General features: G+C 36.8%; 1 protein-coding gene and 1 long non-coding RNA gene across 3 annotated transcripts in view; one reads left to right on the forward strand and one right to left on the reverse strand.

The window, feature by feature from the left end:
• LOC121420118 overlaps positions 1 to 2,467 on the reverse strand; it is a 28,955-nt gene extending 26,488 nt beyond the window's left edge. The window contains exon 1 of the long non-coding RNA XR_005970704.1: positions 2,197 to 2,467. This is a non-coding gene — a long non-coding RNA (uncharacterized LOC121420118). The remainder of the gene's footprint in view (positions 1 to 2,196) is intronic.
• A 6,982-nt stretch (positions 2,468 to 9,449) lies between these two features.
• Positions 9,450 to 20,552, forward strand: LOC121420119. Of its 2 annotated transcripts, XM_041614654.1 has the most exons (4): positions 9,450 to 9,690; positions 9,871 to 10,035; positions 14,276 to 14,572; positions 19,749 to 20,552. In XM_041614654.1, exons 2-4 carry the CDS (start codon positions 9,886 to 9,888, stop codon positions 19,905 to 19,907), a joined length of 606 nt encoding a protein of 201 aa, XP_041470588.1. In that variant the 5' UTR covers positions 9,450 to 9,690; positions 9,871 to 9,885; the 3' UTR covers positions 19,908 to 20,552. The 2 variants fall into 2 exon arrangements, with proteins under 2 accessions (XP_041470588.1, XP_041470587.1); XM_041614653.1 differs by having other exon boundaries at positions 9,450 to 10,035.
• Positions 20,553 to 25,295: the final 4,743 nt, after the last annotated feature.

Below are 25,295 nucleotides of genomic sequence, written 5' to 3' on the forward strand. Positions count from 1 at the left end.
CCCTCAATATCAAAAATTTTCAGCTCACGCTCGCATTATTTAATCAGAGAGTTACATATTCGTTTGATGGCACTGCATGTCCTTAAAATATCTCTATTAGGTCAGTATACCTGACAACTGAGCGCGCTTCGCGCGCTCCGGCCTAAGTGACCCGAGATTTTTGCTGGTGCCCCCCCCCCCATGCCGTGACCCACGGTACGCCACTGGCAAGTCTAATTATCTGTTTTTAGAATTGATGTTCGAAATTTGTTTAAACTTTTTTTTTCCAGATGTCTTGTTAAACCTTAAACTTGAATGTTGTAGGTGTTTTCAGATGCCTTGATATACCTAAACTTGAATGGTTTAGGTACATGTGTCATCAGATGCCTTGGACCTTTGACTTGACTTCTGTGTTAATTCACTTTCCACATGCTATTTTATACATTAAACTTGAAACTCGTGTGTTCAGATACCTTGATATACCGGGTACATACATGAAACTTGCTGCTGTCTTTCCACTTGTCTTTTTTATACATTACACTTGAATTTTACTATGAGATGCCTTGCCATACCTCAAACTTGATGACTTAATTGTTATACCTCAAACTTTACTTTTGTAGTTATTTTCATATGCTTTGCAAACTTTGACAACTAACAAATATACATGCCTTGTTATACCTTATTAAGTAACTGCATAGCCTTACAACCAATTCTATTCAAAACCAAAAAGAGGTACTTCCTCCCGTTAGTGTGCGAATTGCAGAATCTAGCTTATATGTCGGTCAATTCCCATGTAAAATGTATGCAGTTGGCAAGTACATGTGTACTCCTGTTTTCATGAAGTAAGACTGTTATCTGCTTCTGAATTTTGGTAGCTATGTAATTGTTATACATGTTGGTAGATGCATTGTTATGCTTGTATATAGATTTGATATTAAGTCATGAGTTTAAAGGTCAGAAGTCTGAGGTATTTCATTTTGTGCATGCACACATTATAGATTATATCAAAATACTTATGTTGACTCAGGGTCTTTGTGAAAATACCTCACAAATAAGCTGCAGATGCCAATAATTATACCAGACATCTATATGCGTCATTTTGTGTTGTTCTTTCTCTGGTTGTAATTCAGTTGTGCATAGCGCATGACAGATGTTGATTCATGATGTAATAATCGCAGTTAAAGAACAAATGGGTTGAGAAAAAAATATACCATTTTTAAATTTTATTTTAAGCAGTCACAAAATTTGAGACAGAAATATTCAATAATGTTGTTAATCGTCTTTTATAGATTTGAAGCAATTCCTGCAGCATCATACAGAAAAAAGATATAACATGAATTTTACATGCTTACGACAAGAGAGTTTCCCCCTCGGTTACTATGTCAACCAAGTATTCCCATGCAGGATCTAAAAAACTTATTTTGAATATAGAACTATACCCCTTTTCAGCAAGCTTGACTATTTTGTTTATTAAAGATTAGAATAAAGACAGGCAGGGTGTGAGTGGCGATGCAAGGCTGGATGCATTTTGTTTGTGGGGGGGGGGGGGGCTCAGGCCAATATTTTGTTTATGTTTTTTTAAGTCTTCACAATCTGGACAAGATACATACAGGTTTTCATACCCCCCGCCCCTTCTTTCAGGCTTCTCCCAGTGCATGAGAACCGTGCAAGTCATTGCATTTTTGCATCTACTGAGCAAATTGATTATTGTAAATAAATTGTCAATTTTTTTTATTATTTTTTTATATTTGATTTTATAATCTTCAAAAAAAAATCAAATTTTATTTTTCAATTTTTTGTTTTTTTAATAGTTTTTATTTTATTTATATAGACATATTTATTTATTTCATTTGATTTAAAAAAATTGTTAAGTTATCTCACCCATTTTTGCATAAATTTTTAGCGTAATTTAGTATTTTTTGCTGCTCCATGTTGTTATTTCATTTGGCATAATTTTAGCATAATTTTGCGGTCCTCCCTAGCATAATTTCATTTTGAGCGCTGGCCACCATCATCACGTATCTCAGTCACCATCTCCACTAGACAGGATTAACCGTCGTTTCTGGGGATTTATTCAACAATTTCTGACATTTTACTGTAATCCTGGAGCCAACGTAGTTCAGCGGAACAACCAAAATACATTACAGAGACTGAAGCTTTTTTGGTCTACATCTCGACAGGTTTTAGGAAATTTGAAACTTCCATACCGGTACTTACCATTAAATTCTATAATTACATCGTCCTGTAGGCCTACTCCTGTTTTCCCGATTTGTAAGACGAAGTACCAGTACGACAATTACCAGACGGTGGACTGTACTGTTTCCAGAAGAAGTAAAAACTGCAGGATGGTAGTTGGTACGGAGTATGGTTGGTCGGTCACCCGGCAGTTTCGGCCGGGACAAAACCTTTTTTCCGCTGTGACGCAGCGGCGCGGCGTGCTTGGGCGCCAGTGCAGTGCTGGGCAGCTGGCCTGGCTGGATGACACTCAGCGCGCGCCGCGCGCGCTTTAGTGCAGTACGCAATCGTACATTTATAAACTGGTTCAAATTATAATTTCGATGCTCTCTCTGTGTATAAAAAAGGTACTGCACCCGCAGAATTACAGACTTGCACAGTCATTAACTGATAACTTTTTTAATTTGTAAGAATTAAAATTCTCTTCCGTTTTGTGATGATTATGTTTATAATTTAAATGATGAAATTATTTAATTCATCTGTATTATACTGATTCAAAATCATAATTCTTTACATAAGTTTACTGATGTCATTTGGTGAAACAGGTGACGAGTGCTCATATTCTAATTTAAATTTGAACTAGAAAATCAGCACTCGTAGTGCAGTCACTATACAAGCACTGTAAGTGATAAATTAGCACGTCATTTCTTACAGTGAATAGGGCATTCTAAATGCATTTTTATTGAAAAATCAGTAATGCTAGCGCGAAGCGCGAGCTGAAAATATTTGATATTCCGATCTGAAAAAGGGTGAATATTTAAGCGCTATTTTAAGCACTGTGTAGGAAAATTCTGAAGGGTGGGGGGGGGGTGTTCCTAAAAAAAATCATTTTCATTACATTTCTGTCATTCATCATACCTACTAGATTTCCAAGGGGTGCTGCTTATGGGAAATAACACACGCAGCATCCCAAGGACAATTTTGGGGGTGCTTCAGCAGGGCCATCATTATGCTATATCTATTAACTAATTTCGATGTTCGAGCTGCGATGCACCAGACTTCTTCAAAACCCTCGTCGTAGATTGCTGATGCCCCATGGGGGATGAACCACACAACAGAAACTTTTAATTGTGGGCATTGTAACAAAACATCGGTTCTCCTTAAGCTTCGTCACAAGTCTTCAGTAACAAAACCAAAGAGAGTCAGTACCATAATTATAGTATAGTGCATTTAATTTCTTTATGTTTCATGGAGACGTCATAGCAAGGGCCGCGGAACGATTTTGAAAGTTGTGGGGGGGGGGGGGCTGGTCATGAAAAAAAAACATAATTTGATGGTTATTTTTACGTTTATGTACACACGGTTTTAAAAAAAAATGCGGCAGCCTCCCTTCCCGTTCATTACAATTTTCAAAGTGACATCTTCCATACGCAGATTACGTTTTGAAAAAGCACTAATCTGAGCGCAGCTAGAGACAAGTGTAGGACTAATGCACTGCAGTTCATGAGCCAAAACTACATGGTTTAAATGAAGGTGTAGGTCTTACACTTGATGTAGATGCCGATAATTTACATTTTTGTAAAAATTTTACATAGGTACCTTTTGAGTTGAAAAAATAGCTGTTTTTCCGCTTGGGATTCGGTTCTCTGTTATTCACACATATTTCCGCGTGTTATATGAACGGCGCGGTGCAAGCAGGAGACAGGGAGAGATCCTGTACGAAGGGCCTACTTCAAGACGAAAAATAACCATTAGTCCCTTCGTACAATCCAAAAGTACATCCCTAAAATGAATAATCATATACTATTGATTATTCATGTAAAAATATAGCAATTTGCGAAAACCTTCCCATAGGTACCTAAGCAATATTAAGACACCATATAAATATTTAAAAAAAAGCCAGTTCATAGTTCCTTTCTGCGCATGATCAAAAGATTCTACGCATGATCAGAAGGTCATGTACGATAAAGTGACATGGCGCTTTAAAATCTAATGAGATAAGCACCAACTTTGATGTCTTGATTATTCATATATTCTTTTGAATTGTCGTTTTCATTTACATCCACAAAAAACAACAATTCTTCCACGAACGACTGGTATTTCACAGTTTGCAAAGTACATTGTGCAACGGCTTATTATAATCACTCGGGTCGCGTTCGCGTTCGAAATCACTCGGGTGATTGCCAAAAATCCAAAAATCCAAAACCCGAATGTTTTCGAACGCGACCCGAGTGATTTCGAACGCGAACTCGACCCGAGTGATTATAATAAGCCATCTGACCAATGCGGTCAAGCCTTTCATACCGTACGCAACTCGGTATTTAAGTGCGACTCTAAGTCATACTTAAATCTTTGTGAAACACCCCCAGGTCTATTCAATTTCTTCATCTTGCTATGTAAGGCAAGCTTACGTAATATCTTGCTTTGAAATTTGCCTATCATGATGGAAGAAATGAAAGGTCATTTGACCAAATTGTCCATGAAGTAACTACGAACTGGTCTATTGACAAAATCTGCCTCTTGTCTGTTCAAAATAGCGCATTCTGATTGGTGAATTGTTTGGGGCGTAATATACGTCAGTGCGTGATCATTGAATGATCATTCATCACTATCTGGATGTGATTTGTGTGATTGAAAACATCTAAGGTAATCCTGCTTACCTTGGTTGTTGAGAGACGAGAGACATCACCGGTATCCGACGACGAAGTTCAAGCTCACAGTACCTCTGGTACATTCTCACTCTGGTATCTGGTCTGGTATAAAATGGTCTCTGGTGTAATGGTCTCTGCCGTGGCCCGGCGTGGCAGCTCTTTATATACGTGGCTGCCGGGCCTACGGTCGACTTACCGATTACTATACATCGGAGTCGGAGAAAGAAAAAAAAACTGTACAACCAAATCGTCGTATCCTTAATTTTTTTATTTTCATTTTAAAAGCCTATAGCCCTAGGACCGAGCCCTAACGTTAGGTCAAACTTAATTGGGTCAATCCATGTCAAATCAACCAATGCTTGTCACCCGACCCTCTTCGATTTTCTTTAAACTCGCACCAAATGTTGCCCCAAGTGTCTGACGGAAAAATCTGAAATATTTTGCCCCAAGGTCAAATGGTTGCTAAGATACGGCCTCCCATAGCAACCAATGCGCACTCAAAGAAATTATTTTAAATAAAATTGCCTATTTTTGATTGACTACTGCAGCAAAGTTTGATTGATTACAGTCTTCATTTTAAGTAAATTGGAAGAACTTTTTGGTCTAAACATGCAGAGTATACTGTAGCGCGGACCTGTCAACCGGATTTCGCACACAAGGTCACCGAAAATGGCGTTAAGCATCCGTGTCAGTGATTTCAGAAGCATGTTTGGAGGCTCATAAATCCAAAACTAAATTAGCTTAGAACCAAATATTATGCACATTTATGGACTTTCATATACTCAACAGAATTACAAAAAATTGACCCAAGAGTGTGTGTCGTTTTCCTGTAGGGCGCCCTCAAAGTTGGATTTTTTTCAAAAGATGCCAAGTTCAAGGTCACGGATCACCTCCCGTCCCATCGAGGAGGGGGACCAATTTCTGTGTTTTGATAGACATTTAACCATATTTTCAAGTGTTAGTTGAGAAATTATGCTACCGGAATGTTTAGGGGCTGATTTGCGCATTCCAAAATGGTCGTAAACACCCTAAATTTGACGTTAATGACACATACATGCTTTTCAACACTTTTCAAATTGTGATAACTCAAAGATGAAATGCCAAAAGACATTGATATCTTCTGTGATGATAGTCTGTAATCGGTATTAAAAGGATATATCTTCAGAAATAGTTTTTATTGTTGGTAATGACCTTGAAAACACACCTAAAATTCAATAAAAACAGTAAATTGGCTAATTTTCCAGAATCATATGGCATTCAAATGGTGTTTACATTGACTTTCAAATGGGTGTCATTTCAATACAAAGGGTGAGCTTAAGCCAAAACTTGAAAGACATGTTCAACTTTTGTTCTACTTTAAGCAACATAAAATATTTGAACTCAAAACTATACCATTTGACCTTGAAATTATTCCAAATATAGCTAATTATTGCTTCATAAGTAGCATATTCAAATCGCGCGTGTACATTGCACTTTGCAACACATTTCAAAATGGATTTTCTCATAAAGAGAATACCTGATCAGGCTGATATTTGCAGGATTGGTAGTCGGTAATGAGTTCTTGGAGGATTTACAGATTAAGTACCTATTCTTTCATGACAATGACCATGAAAATACAGCTGAAAATCATGAAAATCAATAAATCATACAATTTTCATTAGTAATCAAGTGTTTTTACCCACTTTTCATTGTGTGTTATTCCATCTTAGATTGTGAGCTCATGCTGATAATTGCAAATCATGTTCCACTTTTGGTCTACTTTAAGCTACATAAAATATTTGAACTCAAAACCTTATCATTTGACCTTGAAATTGTTCCAAATATAGCTATTTGTGCTTCATAAGTAGCATATTCAAATCACACGTGTACTGTGCAGCACATTTCAAAATGGATTTTCCTAAAGAGAGAATACCTGATCAGGCTGATATTTGCAGTATTAGTGGTCTGTAATGAGTTCTTGGAGTATCTACAGATCAAGGAACTATTCTTTCATGACAATGACCTTGAAAATACAGCTGAAAATCATGAAAATCAATAAATCAGACTGAACTCAAAAACATATCATTTGACCTTGAAATTATTTCCAAGTATTGAAATGTTTTGCTAAGTACAATATACATGCACGATTTGAATATGCTACTTATGAAGCAACAAATAGCTACATTTGGAATGATTTCAAGGTCAAATGATATGGTTTTGAGTTCAATCTGATTTATTGATTTTTCATGATTTTCAGCTGTATTTTCAAGGTCATTGTCATGAAAGAATAGTTCCTTGATCTGTAGATCCTGCAAGAACTCATTACAGACTGCTAATACTGCAAATATCAGCCTGATCAGGTATTCTCTCTTTGAGAAAATCCATTTTGAAATGTGTTGCAAAGTACACGTGTGATTTGAATATGCTACTTATGAAGCACAAATAGCTATATTTGGAACAATTTCAAGGTCGAATGATAAGGTTTTTAGTTCAAATATTTTATGTAGCTTAAAGTAGACCAAAAGTGGTACATGACTTGCAATTATCAGCATGAGCTCACAATCTAAGATGGAATAACACACAATGAAAAGTGGGTAAAAACACTTGATTACTAATGAAAATTGTATGATTTATTGATTTTCATGATTTTCAGCTGTATTTTCAAGGTCATTGTCATGAGAGAATAGGTACTTAATCTGTAGATCCTCCAAGAACTCATTACAGACTACCAATACTGCAAATATCAGCCTGATCAGGTATTCTCTCTATGAGAAAATCCATTTAGAAATGTGTTGCAAAGTGCAATGTACGCGCACGATTTGAATATGCTACTTATGAAGCAATAATTAGCTATATTTGGAATAATTTCAAGGTCAAATGATATAGTTTTGAGTTCAAATATTTTATGTTGCTGAAAGTAGAACAAAAGTTGAACATGTCTTTCAAGTTTTGGCTTAAGCTCACCCTTTGTATTGAAATGACACCCATTTGAAAGTCAATGTAAACACCATTTGAATGCCATATGATTCTGGAAAATTAGCCAATTTACTGTTTTTATTGAATTTTAGGTGTGTTTTCAAGGTCATTACCAACAATAAAAACTATTTCTGAAGATATATCCTTTTAATACCAATTACAGACTATCATCACAGAAGATATCAATGTCTTTTGGCATTTCATCTTTGAGTTATCACAATTTGAAAAGTGTTGAAAAGCATGTATGTGTCATTAACGTCAAATTTAGGGTGTTTACGACCATTTTGGAATGCGCAAATCAGCCCCTAAACATTCCGGTAGCAAAATTTCTCAAGTAACACTTGAAAATATGGGTAAATGTCTATCAAAACACAGAAATTGGTCCCCCTCCTCGATGGGACGGGAGGTGATCCGTGACCTTGAACTTGGCATCTTTTGAAAAAAATCCAACTTTGAGGGCGCCCTACAGGAAAACGACACACACTCTTGGGTCAATTTTTTGTAATTCTGTTGAGTATATGAAAGTCCATAAATGTGCATAATATTTGGTTCTAAGCTAATTTAGTTTTGGATTTATGAGCCTCCAAACATGCTTCTGAAATCATTGACACGGATGCTTAACGCCATTTTCGGTGACCTTGTGTGCGAAATCCGGTTGACAGGTCCGCGCTACAGTATACTCTGCATGTTTAGACCAAAAAGTTCTTCCAATTTACTTAAAATGAAGACTGTAATCAATCAAACTTTGCTGCAGTAGTCAATCAAAAATAGGCAATTTTATTTAAAATAATTTCTTTGAGTGCGCATTGGTTGCTATGGGAGGCCGTATCTTAGCAACCATTTGACCTTGGGGCAAAATATTTCAGATTTTTCCGTCAGACACTTGGGGCAACATTTGGTGCGAGTTTAAAGAAAATCGAAGAGGGTCGGGTGACAAATTGTCTGAAAATTGGTTGATTTGACGTGGATTGACCCAATTGCGAAAACCGCTATTGTATTGCTGTAGGATGGGGGGTGGGGTGTCCGGACACTTTATATTTTTGAAGCCTTCTTTTTTGTCTTTGGATTACAGTAAGAATATTAATTCAATCTTTGTAGTCATTTTGTATTTTGTTCTTTGTAATATTTCCTAACATTTTGTACTAAAAATTGCTGAAACTTAGCTTGTAAATTTTTCCAATTGACTTTCTAAAATTGATCGTCCGGACACACAACCCGTCCGGATACACAACAACTGGGTATACGACAGATTTATGTACCAGTATTATTCGCGGTAATTTCGAAATGTTAAGTGTGGCTTACTCTGTTCATGCAGATGAGATTACTCCCACGCATCGTCTGCTTGGTCGCCGACGTTCAAATACTAATAGTTACAAAAGTACGTAAAAGTCAATCAGTCGATCGATCAAGTGAAGATCAAACACACGTCTATGCATTCATGAATTGCATACTAGGCTATGCGACCGGTATACGGTCGGGCTGCGCCGGTGTGGCGTGCCTATAGGCTTCCCGCTGCGCTGCGCTGGTATTTTGATGTCGCTCTCCCGCTAGCCGCTCCGAGCTAGCTCCGCGGCTAGCTATTATGCATAATAATGAACCGACCCAGGCGCTATGCTCTCTGATTTGCTAATACCTGTGAACAAATGAGGTCAACGCGTGATAGGTTCATGAATATTTATCATGGCACGGTCAGTAACGGGTTTTTATTGGCTGTATGTTAATGAAAATGTGACATCATGCCTCATTAAGTATTTGTCCGCCGATGCGTGTACACTTTTTGTAATGTTCCGCGGCACCTGATTGTGAAGTGGTTCTGGCTCCCGTTTGTTTAATAATCAGTGGGCAATGGGTTCAAATCCTGCACTGGGTGTCTATTTTTAATATCCGGCAAGACATTTAACCATATTCCGCTGTGATCATCCCAGGTGAGGTAAATGGAAACTTCATTCCTTGAAACGCGGTGCAGGGAAACTACCATGTGGTAGAACCAGTGGAATTATGCACTTTTATAAGGACTTTTGTTCAGCAGGATTCAAGCACAGTTAATAACCACCATTACTATCAATATTATTACTATTGTTATCATCTTGTACTGCTTAACATCTAATAGGTAATAAGTGATTTCATGTCGTATAACATGGATTTGAACAAGGGCACAACGTTTCAGAACTTACAAGCTCGCCATTTTGAAACAAAATTGAAGATGGCGCCACTTTCTACATTCAAGGATATCGAATGGAACGGGGAAGCTTCACCGTGGATCACAGATGCACAGGTAAATATCTGACCTACCGTGCATGTGTGACGGCGTGTGTGTGTGTGTGTATGTGGAGGGGGATGTGAGTAGGGTCTAGTTAATGTGAATAAATTATGGAGCTTTGTGAGTGCAAATCACTGATCTCTCCAATAACAGGATATGCTTTGTTTGAAGCCCGCGAGTTCTATTGTCCGGCTTAACATTTCCCCAAAAGGAATGCATGTGCATTGGAGCGATGCGCTAGCTGTCTGCATCCTGAAGCTCTCATTGCTTTTCTTACAAAATATTTATATATTTAAAGGGGTGGTCCAGACTGAAAGTATTTATAGCTTAATGAATAGAGTAGAGTTCACTGAGCAAAGTGCGGAAAATTTCGTCAAAATCAAACAATAAATAGCAAAGTTATTGAATTTTAAAGTTCAGTAATATTTTGGAAAAACAGTCGTCATGAATATTCATTAGGTGGGCTAATGATGTCACGTCTCCATTTATTCCTTTGTATGTTATATGAAATTTGGCTTATTAATTTGCTTTCCTCCAAGAACTAGAAAAAATTTGTTGACAACTGATTTAGTGCTTTAGATATTTATTGCTGCAACTTATTTTATCATAGAGGAGACATTTTATTCACACAAATATGAAATAATGAAAAAATATGGTTTTACGTAATAACATAAAAAACGGAAAGTGGAGATGTGACATCATCAGCTTGCCTAATGAATATTCATGACGACTGTTTTCACAAAATATTGCTAAAGTTTAAACTTCAATGGCTTTATTATTTGTTATCCGACTTTGATGAAATTTTCAGCGTTTTGCTCAGTGCGTTCTACTCTGTGTATTAAGTTATGAATATTTTCAGCCTGGACCACCCCTTTAACCCTAAAAAGACTGGGGGGGGCTGATTCAGCCCCCCCCCTCGACATTTTTCGCGATAAATCTGCCGCGCAAATTTTTTTTTGACCGCGTCGCCCGCTGACTTTTTACTTTCAAGTCTCGCGCCACTTTTGAGACCACAATTGTGACCCCCGGGTACGCGGTTCCGAAATTACGCAACATTTCGTAAGTGCATGCAGACCCATAAGTACTCAAATACGTGAATTTGTGTACAAATCCTATGCAAATAGTGTTCTTAGCCAAAGTTCATAAATGTATCATTTTTCCTTTTACTGCTTAAAATCAATTAATTTTATCTTGTTTATGGTCATAATAAAGTACCCGACAATTTCCAGTGAAAAAAACAATAAAAAAAGTCGAAGAACAAAGAAATACATAAGAAATTTAGAAAACAATAGAATACATAAGAAAATAAATGTGATTTTGAATTTTTTTTAAATCAATTTTATCAGATGCCTATCTAGAGTATGTGAAACAAAAATTAGCATTTCAGGGGCATTATTTTATTAATCAGAGCAAACTTATGATTTTACGCATAAATTAGCATAATTAATCAGACATGAGATTTTTTGCAGAATTTGATGTTATAGTTTTGTAGATAATGCCATGGGTAACGCGTGTGCCAATGTTCGTCGCGATCACGCGATCGATGGCCGAGATCATAAGACTTATAACATTGGGATTGAAACCCCCTGATATTTCAAGAACAAGTCCAACCCAAAAGAAAGTTGATTTGAATAATTAACAGAGAAAAATCAAAATCAGCATAACACTTAAAATTTCATCGCTTAAGTGTAACTCTGAAATGTCATAACTTTCATATTTTACTTCCGATTTTGATAAGATTTTCAGCATTATTGTGTGGTTTTTCTCTCTATTCAAATCATATTTTCCGTGAGGTGGACTCGCCCTTTAAGAGTGTCTCTCCCTCCGTCACACCCACCCTCTTCAATTATCCTCTCCCGAGTTTGTTCATAGCATGAAGGCGGAAGGGGGGGGGTTCTGTCCCCCCTATATTTTGGGTGGCGGACGACCCCCCCCCTAAAACTTATGTCGATAACCTTTTTTGTTTGCTTGTCAATTTTGATTCCTGCGTTCCCCCCCCCCCCCTCAATTCAGGTGGACCCCCCTAAAATGCTGCTGTCCCCCTTCAATTCCGGTTGATAACCTTTTTTTCTTGTCAAATTATTTCTTTTGTTTTGCATTCCCCTGAAGAACTCATATATTCCACCATCAAGGACTGGAATTTTCTACCCCCCCCCCCCTGACATCCAATCAATCTCAGTCTCCGATAATAAGAAACAAAGTGCGCACTCCCAATTCTTCCTCGGGTGGTTTCTCTGATTGGGACAATGATGAGTATTATCAAGAAGATGAAGAAGAAGAAGAATGAATTTCAGGTGGACCCCACCCCCTCCCCTAAATTTTTGGGCTTCCGCCGCAAATGGTTAATATTAAATCTGCCATTCCATTCTTGCACAATATCACTCCTGCTGCTGTAAACTCTGTCTCTCCAACCCTTCTCCCCCTTCACAAATATATACACACAACCATGCACACCTCGACACACACCCCCAAATACACCCTCACACACACTTGTCTCATTTTTGCTTCAAACATCAGTTTGAAGGTAGACCCCAAACTTAAATTCAAAATTCTAATGCAGTAATTGAGGAAAGTAGACATTTCAATTTTCATTTTCATTTTATTTTAATAACAATCAATACTGACATTTGCAAATTGCGTTGACAACACTCCAATGGTTGAAAGACAAAATATGGCCGAATAAAACTATTGTTCATTGCTCAGTCGTAGTTCATAGCAAGGAATTTTAACTCTATATGAGTGATCGCATTTGCCTTGTCATCCTCCATGCAGTTGGTTACTTGTAGGAATTAAAAAAATCTTACTACATGATTTGTAAGTACAAACACATCTTATAAAATGGAAAATCTCAATTGAAAAACATGACTATAGATAACATTTGCACTCCACGTGGAAAATGCCAGTGAATGCCGTGAACGCTATCTATTTAATCTTGGCTTTTTGGGAGGAACTCGGCGTGCTGAGGTACATGTACAACTTCCGGTGCTTCAACTCGGAATAGGCCAATCAGCGTTATTATTTCCTTTCAGTTTAATAGTGGAGAGATAAGTGGTGCAAATGAGCAAATGCAAAACCCTCCGATTCGTTGTTCGCCGGTATATACGCGAACAGAATCAGAGTCGTCGATCGAAGCATGTGATTCTGATTCGCTCAATTATCTGCACAAATGAGACGAACACGAGGTAAAACTGATAAATATTTTCGCAGATACAATGATTAGAGAAGTAGGTGGTCGATGAGGTGTAGTTCCAACCATACCGGCAGAAACGAATTCCTGAAAAGCTACGAGCATCTGAATCGGTAAGCCAACATGGCCGGTATTATCGTGATAATAAAGGAACGCTTTTAGCACCTTTAGCATCAAGGTGGGTGTACGCTATATAAATACCGTAAGGGCACTAGTATTCAACCCGTTTGGAGAGTTTCCTCAAATATACAGAAACATACAATTTACCTGAATTTCAGACCCGTCTTATTTCTAAGAGCAAATGCTGGTTATTCTTTTTCCGTTTTTTTTTTTCTTCAACCAGTCGACTGTGTGCGCGGGCGATCGAATTATACGGCGACGGTTTTTTGCACTAGTATTCAACCCGTCTGCACTAGTATTCAACCTAGCGATGAAAGATGGTCCTGTCTCTCAATCTGCCCTTGTCCCATCCGACTATGGACTAGACCATTTGAGATGAGACCAAACAGGGAATTAATCAAAGCCAGAGACTTACATAGATCTAGATCTAATTTACCAATATAAACCCTTTTGAGATTTGCTATCTATCCTCACTAGGTTGAATACTAGTGCAATTCAGTGCAAAAGGCCATCGGCGCATAATTCGATCCTACGCGCATACAGTCGACAGATTGATAAAGAAAATACTGACAACAGATTACCCTGGAAATAACAAAGGTATGAAATTAAGATAGTTTCCATATTTCTAAATATTTTTGGAAATATGTCAAAATCTTTGAATTATGCCGGGTTGAATACTAGTGCCCTTACGGTACCACATTTTCAATTATATCTTAATATCAACATTTGGAGGTGTCGTGGCCGAGTGGTCTAAGGTGCCTGCCTATACATGAAAAGTCCAGGGTTCCATCTCCGTCCGTGCACCTATATGCCCGTTAGAAATTTAATCGACAATGCTCTTTAACCTTCATTCAGATAAATGAAAATGCTTTATGCGTTCACTTGTTGAAAAAAGTTATATCGTAATTTATAAAGCATGTCTCAACTTTCGAAATTTCAATTTTTCAGGAATTTGTTGCTGCCTTCCCCAAGAACCTTACAACATCAGTGACTATCTACAACATTGGGTATACCGACCAACGTCCATTTGAAAAATCCAAGCCTTCTGTGTTAATAGACGACGAGGAAGTGGTCAACATAATCACAACGTCAAATGTCGAATTTCCATTTAACCCTATCGACATCTCGGCCTTCATGAACTCGGCCAACGAGATCGCTGGAAAGATGAAAAATCAAGAGGCCGTCATGCGGATTGTTAAAGGAGATGGATATGGGGACAGCGCCACCTGTCGGGCGATCAATGAAGTAAGTCCGAAACGATGGAACTCTTTTTGTAATATTACTTGCGCGCAGAATTACGTCACTGCTTTGCTGTAACCCTCAACTTAGTGTATAAACGATGAATTCATCATGAAAATGGGACGAAATGATTTAGAAATATAAAAAAGCAAAAACTGATAGAGTTTGCATTAATACATGAAATTACAATGCGATTAAAATCATGATATATTTCGTTTATGTGAAATTCTAAAATCAAGAGTCAGTATTTAAGCTAAAACGAGATTCTGAAATGTGATTTATTCATTAATTTATTTATGTATTTATTTATTTATTTATTTATTCATTCTCCACTCGTGGGCTGGATGCCCCTCTTCAGCCACAGGCTGTTCTACTGAGGGGTCTAGTGGAGACGTTTAAAAAATACAAACATACATTGTACGAACAAATACATATATAAATTAAAACATATATCAATCCTACAAGGTCAGGTACGACTACAAAATTACAACTTACAAAAATTACAAAATGGGATGGAGGATAGGGGGGGGGGGACATGCAGTAAGGGGGAATTGTAAGAGGTGTTGAGATAATGTGGTCCTAAGCTTTATCTTGAAGGTATGAAGAGAAGTGTCAGGAGGGATGTGCGATGTCAACTTGTTCCATTACAGCTTTCCGCCTAGAAACAAGAATCGTCTTACGCCATTCAGTTTTAGGGCAGTTCAAAACCAGTTGGTCATTTCCGGACCGTGTTTTGTATCTAGATTTATGGAAAACAAATAAATCGCTACGATATGGTGGCTCGACCATGAAGAGACGAATTCTTGAAACTGTTGCCCGGTTGTATTTTTAATTTTGATAAAGGAATAAGTAATCTGTATGTCGATTCCAATCTCATACCGCTACTATTGAAATTTTGTAAATGGTGAGTTAATTTTAGGGGGTAAAACGTCTAGTAATCCAAACATAAAAATCAAAATGAGAAATTAACCAGTAATACAGTCGAAAAGAAAATAAAATCCCAGCTCATTCGATGATATAAAGGGACCGGCACTCAACCGTCTTCCACGTGAAAGGTTGATTAACAAATTACCCCAAATTTATTGAAAAAAGGAATTTGATCCCTTGTATAACGGCAAAAAAGTTATATTACAAAGGGTTTTTTTTAATCACCAGGAACGGATCAAGGAGTTTTCAAGGGGGGGGGGGCATTTTGAAAAGGAAAAATCTTACCAAAGAAAGGTCATCACTTGCGTATGCATGACATATACACTATTTTGTGCCTGTCAAAGGGGGCGGGGGTGTACGCGCCGGATGTGTTTCTATATGTATCTGCCACTTGTTTTCATACAAATAAATTTGGTGATATTATACCCGAAAAACATGCATGTTTGCTTTATGGCAAATATGAGGGATACCTAGCTTATGAAAAATATAAAGTAAATGCCAATTTAACTCTTGTTAAGTTATTAATAATCAGGCTTTTTTCATATATTTGTGTGAAAATGAAGCCTACCGCTCTGCCTATTACGCCCTCCCAGAAAAAGTCCGATCGCGATACGATTCAAAAGGTAATAAGATGATTTTCAGCGATGATGTGGACGCAACTAATTTCTACGAATGGGTCTATTCCCACTACGTGACGTATGAAACGCAAGGAAACGGATCACTCGAGGTTCTTGCAATTACAGACTTTTTTTCACTCCTAGAAAAAAGGTGCGAATATGAACTTTTTATGCCATATTTGGAACATTCGAGAAAAAGGGGTTCCTAAAATTATCTTTACGTGCCAAAGAATATTAAGTGGTTTTCTATCCCCCCTCCCCGTAGAGTTGCTGTTAATAGTAAAATACATGCTTTTAGGGAACATTTAATGTTTCCAAATACGAGCATAGAACCCCTTATAAATCATTTTATCTCAGGGTGCATAAAAAGAAAAATTCCCCCTATCGTGTATTCAACCTCTGTTTACTTGAAATTTTTACGCAGCAGATCCTTTGCATGACACTCGATTATCTTTGAATTTCGGTCCTTACGCAATATTTCTTTCGTTTCTCTTGTTTCGTGGCTTTCATTCCTTTCGTAGGTAACTTCCTCTTCACTCTACACAGATGAGTATGTTACTTCTTTCTTTCTTTCTTTTGCTTACACTTGTCCCAATTCCCCTCTGTTTTGTTGTGATATTAAGCATTTGAAAGACCGTATTGGACGTATGGTAACAGCTCAACAGTTCACAGTAAGAAACGAAGTTTTGTTCAAAATCTGTATTGAGGGTTGACTATTACTCTACATTAGAAGTGTATTAAACAATGATGATTAATCTGTAGTGAATTTCTACAAACTTTAGTCATTGATTGTCGTACGAATAGTAATAATAAGCGATAAGCATGGATGTAGAATAAAATGCATAATTGATGAACGAAAACAAAAGCGTAACTTTCCCAGCAATTTTGTGATGAATATGTGATATAGCCTATCTAGGGAGCCGGCGCATTGGACGTTTCTTACAGATTTGTATTGTATCTCAATCACCACCTTGAATTACCTTTGTAATGATGATTACAATTCGTCTTCAGAATAATCGGACCTTTCTCACGGAAAACTCGTACCGTAATTGGAATGAAACGTAACTGGAATTCATCCCCGGAGAATTCGTGATTAGTGTTCGTGATTCCAGTTTTGTTTTACAAGTACTAAAAAATCGTCATTAGAATTATTTTTCACTGAATTCACTAATCAAATAAGGATTTTTTTTTCAATCGTGTGAAAGAGCGGTATGAGGTAATTTTAGCACGCCCGCCGTGTGAATTTAAAACTATATTAAAGCAAATAATAAAAATATATTCGTCGAATTATTATTTTTTCTTTCCCTCTCTCTCTCTCTCTTCGGGGAGGGGGGGGGGGGGGGGTTAAGTACCAAAAGTAATTCGAGTACACATTACGAGTCTTCAGAGCAAAGTTGTATAGAGACATTCTTCAAACATTTTTAAACGGCGAGGAGGCTAGGTCAATATTCACGAAAAATTTATATTTTTGGCGGGAATTATGCTTGGTTCTTGGTGTAATCTAGCTGTTTTACTCCCAAGAGTTATTTACAAATAATTCAGGCTGGATCATCACTACTTAATTGGAATGTGACATGTCGCAAACGTCCGGAATTCATCCTCAATGAAACGACGGTCAAGCGAGCGTAGCGACGAAGAATGCACGATGAGTTTTATAGTCTCAGTATTATTGTCCGAAGACAGTATTGCAAATATTATGATCAAATGAAGCAAGCAATGACACTAAGTGTAATTTCGCTCTCAAATGTGTTCTTATCTGGTTTGAATTATAAAAAAAAATCATCGAAATAAAAGTTATCGAAGCACAAACAAAATTGTTATGTTTAAGCACATAATTTATGAATAATTTAGTCATGCATAAACAGTAGATTATACTGCTGCATATAGGAAAAATAATCAAAGGGATGGTCCAGGTTGGAAATATTTTTATCTTACTTAATATAATAAAACTCACAGAGCAAAATGCTGAAAATTTGATCAAAATCGGATAACAAATAACAAAGTTATTGAATTTTAAAGATTTGTATTATTCCGGTGAAACACTTGTAGGCATGTCCTTATAAATATTCATTAGATGGGCTGATGATGTCATATCTTCACTTGTTCTTTTGTAATTTATTATACGAAATTAGGTTTATTCAAAAAAAAATTTACCAAGAACTAAATCAATTGGATTAACAGCTGATTAAGTGCATTAGTTATTTATTGCCGCAACTTATTTCATCATAATGGAGACATCAATTACACATGTATGAAAAAAATGATTTATCTATGATTTCCTGTAATAACATGATGCACATCATTTGTATAGCTCCATATATCTATCAAAGACATTCAAAGGCGCATTGGAGGAGCCAGCCAATCTAGGTCGCCTACAAGGGCGCGCACACAGAACTGTGACTCGCAGGTCTCTCCTCCAGATAACTGGTTGAGGGAATGCAGATGGACCACTACATTAAGGTTTTTCCCTACTCTTATTCGAATAGTGCAGTAGGTTCTTAACGTGCAAAGGTGATTTTCCTTTACACGGGGCCTCCATTTAACGTCCTATCCGAGGGACGGAGTGTTTTCCACTGCAACATAGACTGTATCTATGAAACAGAGGAGAGACGTTTACACACAACGCACTTGCTTCAGTCATCCGCCCGGGGTGGACTCGAACCCACGAACATAAGAAAGAAGAAAGTGAGGATGTGACATCATCAGCCCACCTAATGTATTTTCATGACGATGTGCATATAACTGGTTTTTTTTTTTTTTTTTTACAAATATTGCTTAAGTTTAAAACTTAATAAGTTCGTTTATTTGTTATCCGATTTTGATGAAGTTTTCAGCATTTTGCTCTAGGAATTTTACGATATTTTTTTAGATATAAATATTTTCAGCTCGAACCATCCCTTTAAAAAGCAATGTCTGAAATAATTGAATTTGATGAGTTAATTTGTTGTTGCAAAACGTATAAGAGTTCATTCAACTATGAGGTGTATTACCTTCAAAGGAAACGATAGACCATTCTGTTTTCAATTTTGTTCACGATGGACAGATGATACAAAGGAAATATAAGTTATTTAAATGTTTTCTTTTCGTACAATAGTTGAATATTTCAAATGTCAAACATTGGCATATATATTAATTATCTGCTCTTCATAACACAACTCTTAAACAAAAGCAAGAAATAATTTTATCACACTTTCCTGCAAATTATGCTGGACATCGTGTTTAAAGGCTACCATCTAAGATGCAAAATGTCAAATTACTGCAAAGACATAGATGGTAGTTATTCACTTCATCATATTTTTAATTATTGATTTGTCAGTTAAGGAGTAAAAGGACTTAGGGAGATTACCCAAAGAAGCTCACAGATTTTTTTTTTTTACAGATAGACCCTTAATCATTTGATGAATTGAGTTGATGCAAAATCAACTGAATGTACAAAATCCTGTTAATAAAAATAGGTGAGGCTATTCTGGTAGATCACCCCAGGGGTGCCTGAGGATCTTGTCCATTTGGAGAAATCTTGCAAAATATCAACAGGTGCCTCACCCCACCCCCGTCAATTAAAGGTTAACAATGAAAGTGAAATTAGGAATAACTTTGGCTTCTTGCTTATATGGAATATAAAGTAATTTCTATTTCAGGTACTGGTACTTCAATCACATGAACAGCAGCAGGAGCAAGAACAGCAGCAACCACACAGGAGATGTAACGACTGCATCGACCAACAACATCTGCAGGAGATGCAAAAACCACTCAGAGCATCATCAGCAAAAATCAACAGCAGCAGCAGCAGCACTTAAGAAATGAATCTAATTGAAACTCCTGCACAAATGCCAATGAGGAAACAGTTTTCAGACATTATTCATTTACAAAATGAGACATCATTTATTCATTATTTTACAGGATAAAGAAAAAGTTTTTTTTTAAGTGTAAATTTGCAGGAACACAATGCATGTTCCCTATGTATCTATTTATTGAAATAAATTTAAATTTAAACAGGATAAATGATGTTTCAATAAATATCTACTTTCTGTCAATGAGTAAAAATACCTGCAATATCTTTTAATTTTCTATTTAAAATGACAAAAACCAATTTATCAAATAAAAATCATCAAAAAATTGACCAATAAGGCTGCTTAGGCCCTCAAAAATAGATTAGTCGGAAAATAGAAGACCACTGAAAACATTTTTAGAATTAGTTGGTGGTTTCCACAAATTTGTCGCTGATTTCTGTGACAAATTTTCATGAAATAGAATTTAGTCGGAGAAAACCTCTGACTAATTGTTTGATGAAACACCCCCTGGGATAATTGCCAGTAATCCAGTCATTTTTGGTATTTTGATGAAATAGCTGTTTCTGCCGCAATATTTGACGCAGCTATTTGAACTGCGTCAAATATTGCCGCAGAAAAAATGTCATTTGCCGCAGAAAGTATCTGCGGCAATATTTTTGACGCAGCTCAAATAGCTGCGTCAAATATTGCCGCAGAAATTGTCATTTGCCGCGAAAGTATCTGCGGCAAAGTTTTATGAAACGGAAACTTGACGCTGTTTTTAAATTTGCCGCAGAAACACAGATTTGCCTCTGTGGCAAATGTTTATTAAACGGGACCATGGTCTTGTAAATTGATCCAGACGTGGTAGAGATTTGTGACACAAGTGGCTCTCCATAATTAAAGCGAGACCTCAGACCAGGGTTCCGTAACACAAAGCATAATGATTGATCGTACTTCTGATTTTTTTTATTGATTGTACATTGTAGTCAATGCAATTAATCGAGAAAATTTGTACTACGATCAATGTTAAGCTTTTTGTAAACGGGCTCCAGAATTTGAAATAAACCACAGTTCGGAATACGGGCTATTAGGCACAATACGAAGTATGCACAAGTAAATAAAAAGAAATTGGTCAGGAAATATATCTACATTTTTATTATCATTATAACATGCATAATATAATTTTCTGTTTTTCAACATGACATTGAACAATTTACAATTCCATAGCATTTTCCAGAAGCTCTATTTACCTTTGGCCCAAGTTCAAATTGTGCTTACTCAAAGCGCAGAAGAAGCAACCACCTAGTAAAAATTACAGTATTATATAAAGAACAAGTGTTACTTGAACCATGGACCCACTAGAGATGCTGGAACATCGTCATCTAAACATCAAAAAGCACGATATCTGTGAAATATTAAAATTTATGTTCATATTCCAAGTAAGTATATCATTAAAACTTGAGTAAATGATATATGATGACGTATAAGGGCAAGACACAAATATGTCCATATAAATTTCAATAAAGACTTTAATGACACAGCAAGAGCACAATCATCCATCTATCATCGCATTTCTATATCACGACACCGAAGCCCGAAACGTCTTAGGGGATATTGCAAGAAAATATCTGCGATCAATTACAAATATTCTGAAATTTTACAATTGATAGATCAATTTTAATTGTAGCAAATCACATTACACTGCTTGTTTCATGAAGCAGATTAGAAAATAGATGGCGAATTCGTTCTTAATTTCAAAACTTATGATCGTTTTATAAGATCAAAAATAGACTTGAAATCGATCGCAAGTTTCTTGCAACGCCCCATCACTGTATTATTTGGTTTACTCTTTGAATAAATAGTTTGCCGATATGAAAATAAACATATTCACCAAAAACAATTACTTTTAATCATCACGGACTTTATGTAAATATAATTGGGAGGAAAAATGCTGATCACATGGATGTTTACACCAAAGAAAGAAATAGAACATCTATCACTTTCATTGCATTGACGCCATCAATTGCGACAATGCCTTGTTGTTCCGTATTCCGCCGTGTTCTGTCGTTTCTTCTTCCACAAAATCCCATTCGTTTAACACGTGGTTCTTGTGAGCCCTGCCCAGGCTCCGTCTCTTATCTAAATTCTCCCAAATTTAGTACTCATGTTCTCCATGACCCATTGCTATGCACCTTTTATTTCATTTTTCAAAATCACTCACGCATGACCGTGCAGGCGCCATTTTGTCCATTTCAAGTCCATTTACATACCATTCTTTATTCTTTCATATCTCCGTTATCCTGCATGCTACAGACTTCTAACAAATTGCTATAGAAAGGCAAAGAGTGCTCTATCACGTGCGACCATGACCTGCCCTTAAAATGACATCATCATGCCCTATATTCAAATCCAAAATAGTCTTCCTTCAAAAACTTCACATTTATCTAAATGTTAAGTAAAAAACGCAAACTGGCCTTACCTTTAGTTTATGTGTTCATTTTGATCTCATATTTACAGTAATTGTTCATTCCATTATATCATACATCATGTACATGCTAGTCAGTTTTTACGAATCAATTATTTTCCGTTTTCCCACTAATATCTGAACAAGCGGAATGCCTCTGGCCGTCTCACCTGCATCACGCGATTCAACATAGCAGCAGTGCTGACTTTGAAAACTACTATAACTCGCACAAGATGTTCAGTGATACTTGGTTACTCTTATTTCCACGTTTTATGAACTAGACCAATACTTCTACAGAGATAGGATGGTAATTCAACAAATACCCCCAATGTGGCCGAAATTCATTGACCTCACATGACCTTTGACCTTGATCACGTGACCTTAAACATGCACAGGATATTCAGTGATACTTGATTACTCTTATGTCCAAGTTTCAAAAGTCAGATCAATTAACTTGCAAAGTTATGGTAATTCAACAGATTATGGCCAAAGTTCATTGACCTTTGACCTTGGTCATGTGACCTAAAATGCGCACAGGATGTTCAGTGATACTTGATTACTCTTGTGTCCAAGTTTTATGAACTAGACCAACATACTTTCAAATTTATGATGGTAATTCAACAAAAAAAAACAATTCGGCCAAAGTCTATTAACCCTAAATGACCTTTGACCTTGATCATGTGACCTGAAACTTGCACAGGATGTTCAGTGATACTTGATTACTATTATGTCCAAGTTTCATGAATCAGATCCAAAAACTTTGAAAGTTTTTATTGTAATTCAATAGATACCCCCAAATCGGCCAAAGTTCATTGACCCCAAAGGACCTTTGACCTTGGTCATGTGACGTGAAACTCATGCAGTATGTTTGATGATACTTGATTAATTTTATGTCCAAGCTTAGTGACCTAGGTCCATATATTTCCTAAGTTATGATGACATTTAAAAAACTTAACCTCAGGTTAAGATTTTGATGTTGATTCCCCCAACATGGTATAAGTTCATTGACCCTCAATGACCTTTGACCTTGGTCATGTGACATGAAACTCTAAGAGGATGTTCAATAATACTTGATTAACCTCATGGCCAGGTTTCATGAATTAGGCCCATATACCTTTTAAGTTATGTCATTTCAAAGCTTAAGCTCAGGTTAAGATTTGATGTTGACGCCGCCGCCACCGTCGGAAAAGCGGCGCCTATAGTCTCACTCTGCTATGCAGGTGAGACAAAAATGATATGGATGGAAAAATCCGTACCTTTTCTTGGATATGGTTACTTCAAGATATGCCCTTTCAAGCCATTAAAAATATGTACATGTACCTTACTGCTGACGAAATATCTGACAATGCTCCCGAATATCATCAAAATACTCAAAAATACACTATACAGTGCGTTTCAGAAAAAAAGGAATCCAAATCTAGAGGGCCGATGTTCAGGTCATATTTATTTTTGTGAAATTATTCTGCATGGATATGAACGGTAAACTCGTCACCTTTCCAATAGTACCCTATTTGTAACTTTTGTGCCACGCATGACCTAATTAATTGATGTAGAAGACAAAATGTGCATGTACCACTCTTTCCAAGTTTTTGGTAAAGTGGGTAAAATGGGTGCTTAATATAATGAAATGTAAAGAAGTAATGTTTGGAAAGAAGAGTCAAGGCATTCCTCTGAAATGATGATTGAAGGTTAAGGTCTTGTTCATCCACACCTTCAACTTGTCCTCTTCTCCTTTGCATACAAAGCCGGTAGCGCGGAAGAATTAAGTATATCTTGGACAGCTGGTCTTACCATTGCCGGATCATTGCACAAAAAAATCCACCTCATGTCAAATTCGGCCTTGCAAATCATCAAGATCTTGGGCGAGGAATTACAAATACCTCACTTTAAGTGTCCAAAAAGGAAATTGTCACAGGGCGCAAGATCGGGTGATTTTGGTGGCCATTCTACGCCATGGTTGAGGGCAACAACTTGATGTCCAAAGAGTTCTTTGAGTCTATCTCAAACGATGTTGGATCGAAGGACACAAGTGATAGTCGTGGATCCACTAAAGATGCAGGTACGCTCCTCGAACCTACCTCTCAAAATGTTAGTCCAACGACTGTGGTACGATCTCCTCGTTTTAATATCATTTGCAATTACATTCGCCCACTTACACTCATTTGGAAGAAAAGGGTTCAATCAAGATTTTTTGTCAGCTCAGGCATCGATAAAAGTATTCACATCGACATCTGCCCTTTCATTAAGTTTTCGAAAGCTTGGAAAAATGGTACCTGCACCTGTTGTCTTCAACATTACTTAATGCGGTCATGCATGGCACAAATGGTACAAATAGGGTATGGAAAGCTGATGAGTTTCTCTTTGACATCCATGCAGAATAAGTTCACAAAATTAAATATAATTCGAATAACAACCCTTTAAATTTGGATTACCTTTTTCTGAAACGCACTGTAATGTCAAAACGACTTCAACTTCTCTATTCTTTTTTTGTTATTGAAGCTAGTTCTTTCCAACTTGGCAGATATCATGATTGATCTATATACTACAACTGTTTGTCAACTTTTTGTAACAGAAACTGATAAAAAGCTGACATCAGCTTAAAAAATTGTGAAAAACGTTAATTTGTAATGTCTTTTACTTTCGGTCTATTGCTTGCGCACATATAAAAGTGAAAGCAATGTCACCGCATTGAAATGCTCTTTCCAGTGATACCAAATACGACATAGGTTACAACAGAAAATTTCGAGATAACCCGATATAAACCCGTGGTACAATAATCAATGCACACATTATCAGCAACAGTTTGTACACAGTACCAAAGTTGTGTATTTTTTCAAAAATTAAAATTAAAAAAGGAAAGACAACTTCCGTTGTAAACAATCGCCTTCCTGGATGTTTTTTAACGATGTTCATCGTGAACAACCCACTTTTTGTCTTTTTATTGGAGA

This window comes from Lytechinus variegatus, chromosome 8 (genome assembly GCF_018143015.1).
Source record: "Lytechinus variegatus isolate NC3 chromosome 8, Lvar_3.0, whole genome shotgun sequence".
Taxonomy (NCBI): Eukaryota; Metazoa; Echinodermata; class Echinoidea; order Temnopleuroida; family Toxopneustidae; genus Lytechinus; species Lytechinus variegatus.

Excerpts from the sequence above, each read along its gene's own strand:
- LOC121420119 (XM_041614653.1), top strand. The coding sequence starts at position 9,886 with ATGTCGTATAACATGGATTTGAACAAGGGCACAACGTTTCAGAACTTA. Across the intron at positions 10,036-14,275 it reads CGTGGATCACAGATGCACAG|GAATTTGTTGCTGCCTTCCC; the intron begins GTAAATATCTGA and ends TCAATTTTTCAG. Across the intron at positions 14,573-19,748 it reads CCTGTCGGGCGATCAATGAA|GTACTGGTACTTCAATCACA; the intron begins GTAAGTCCGAAA and ends TTTCTATTTCAG.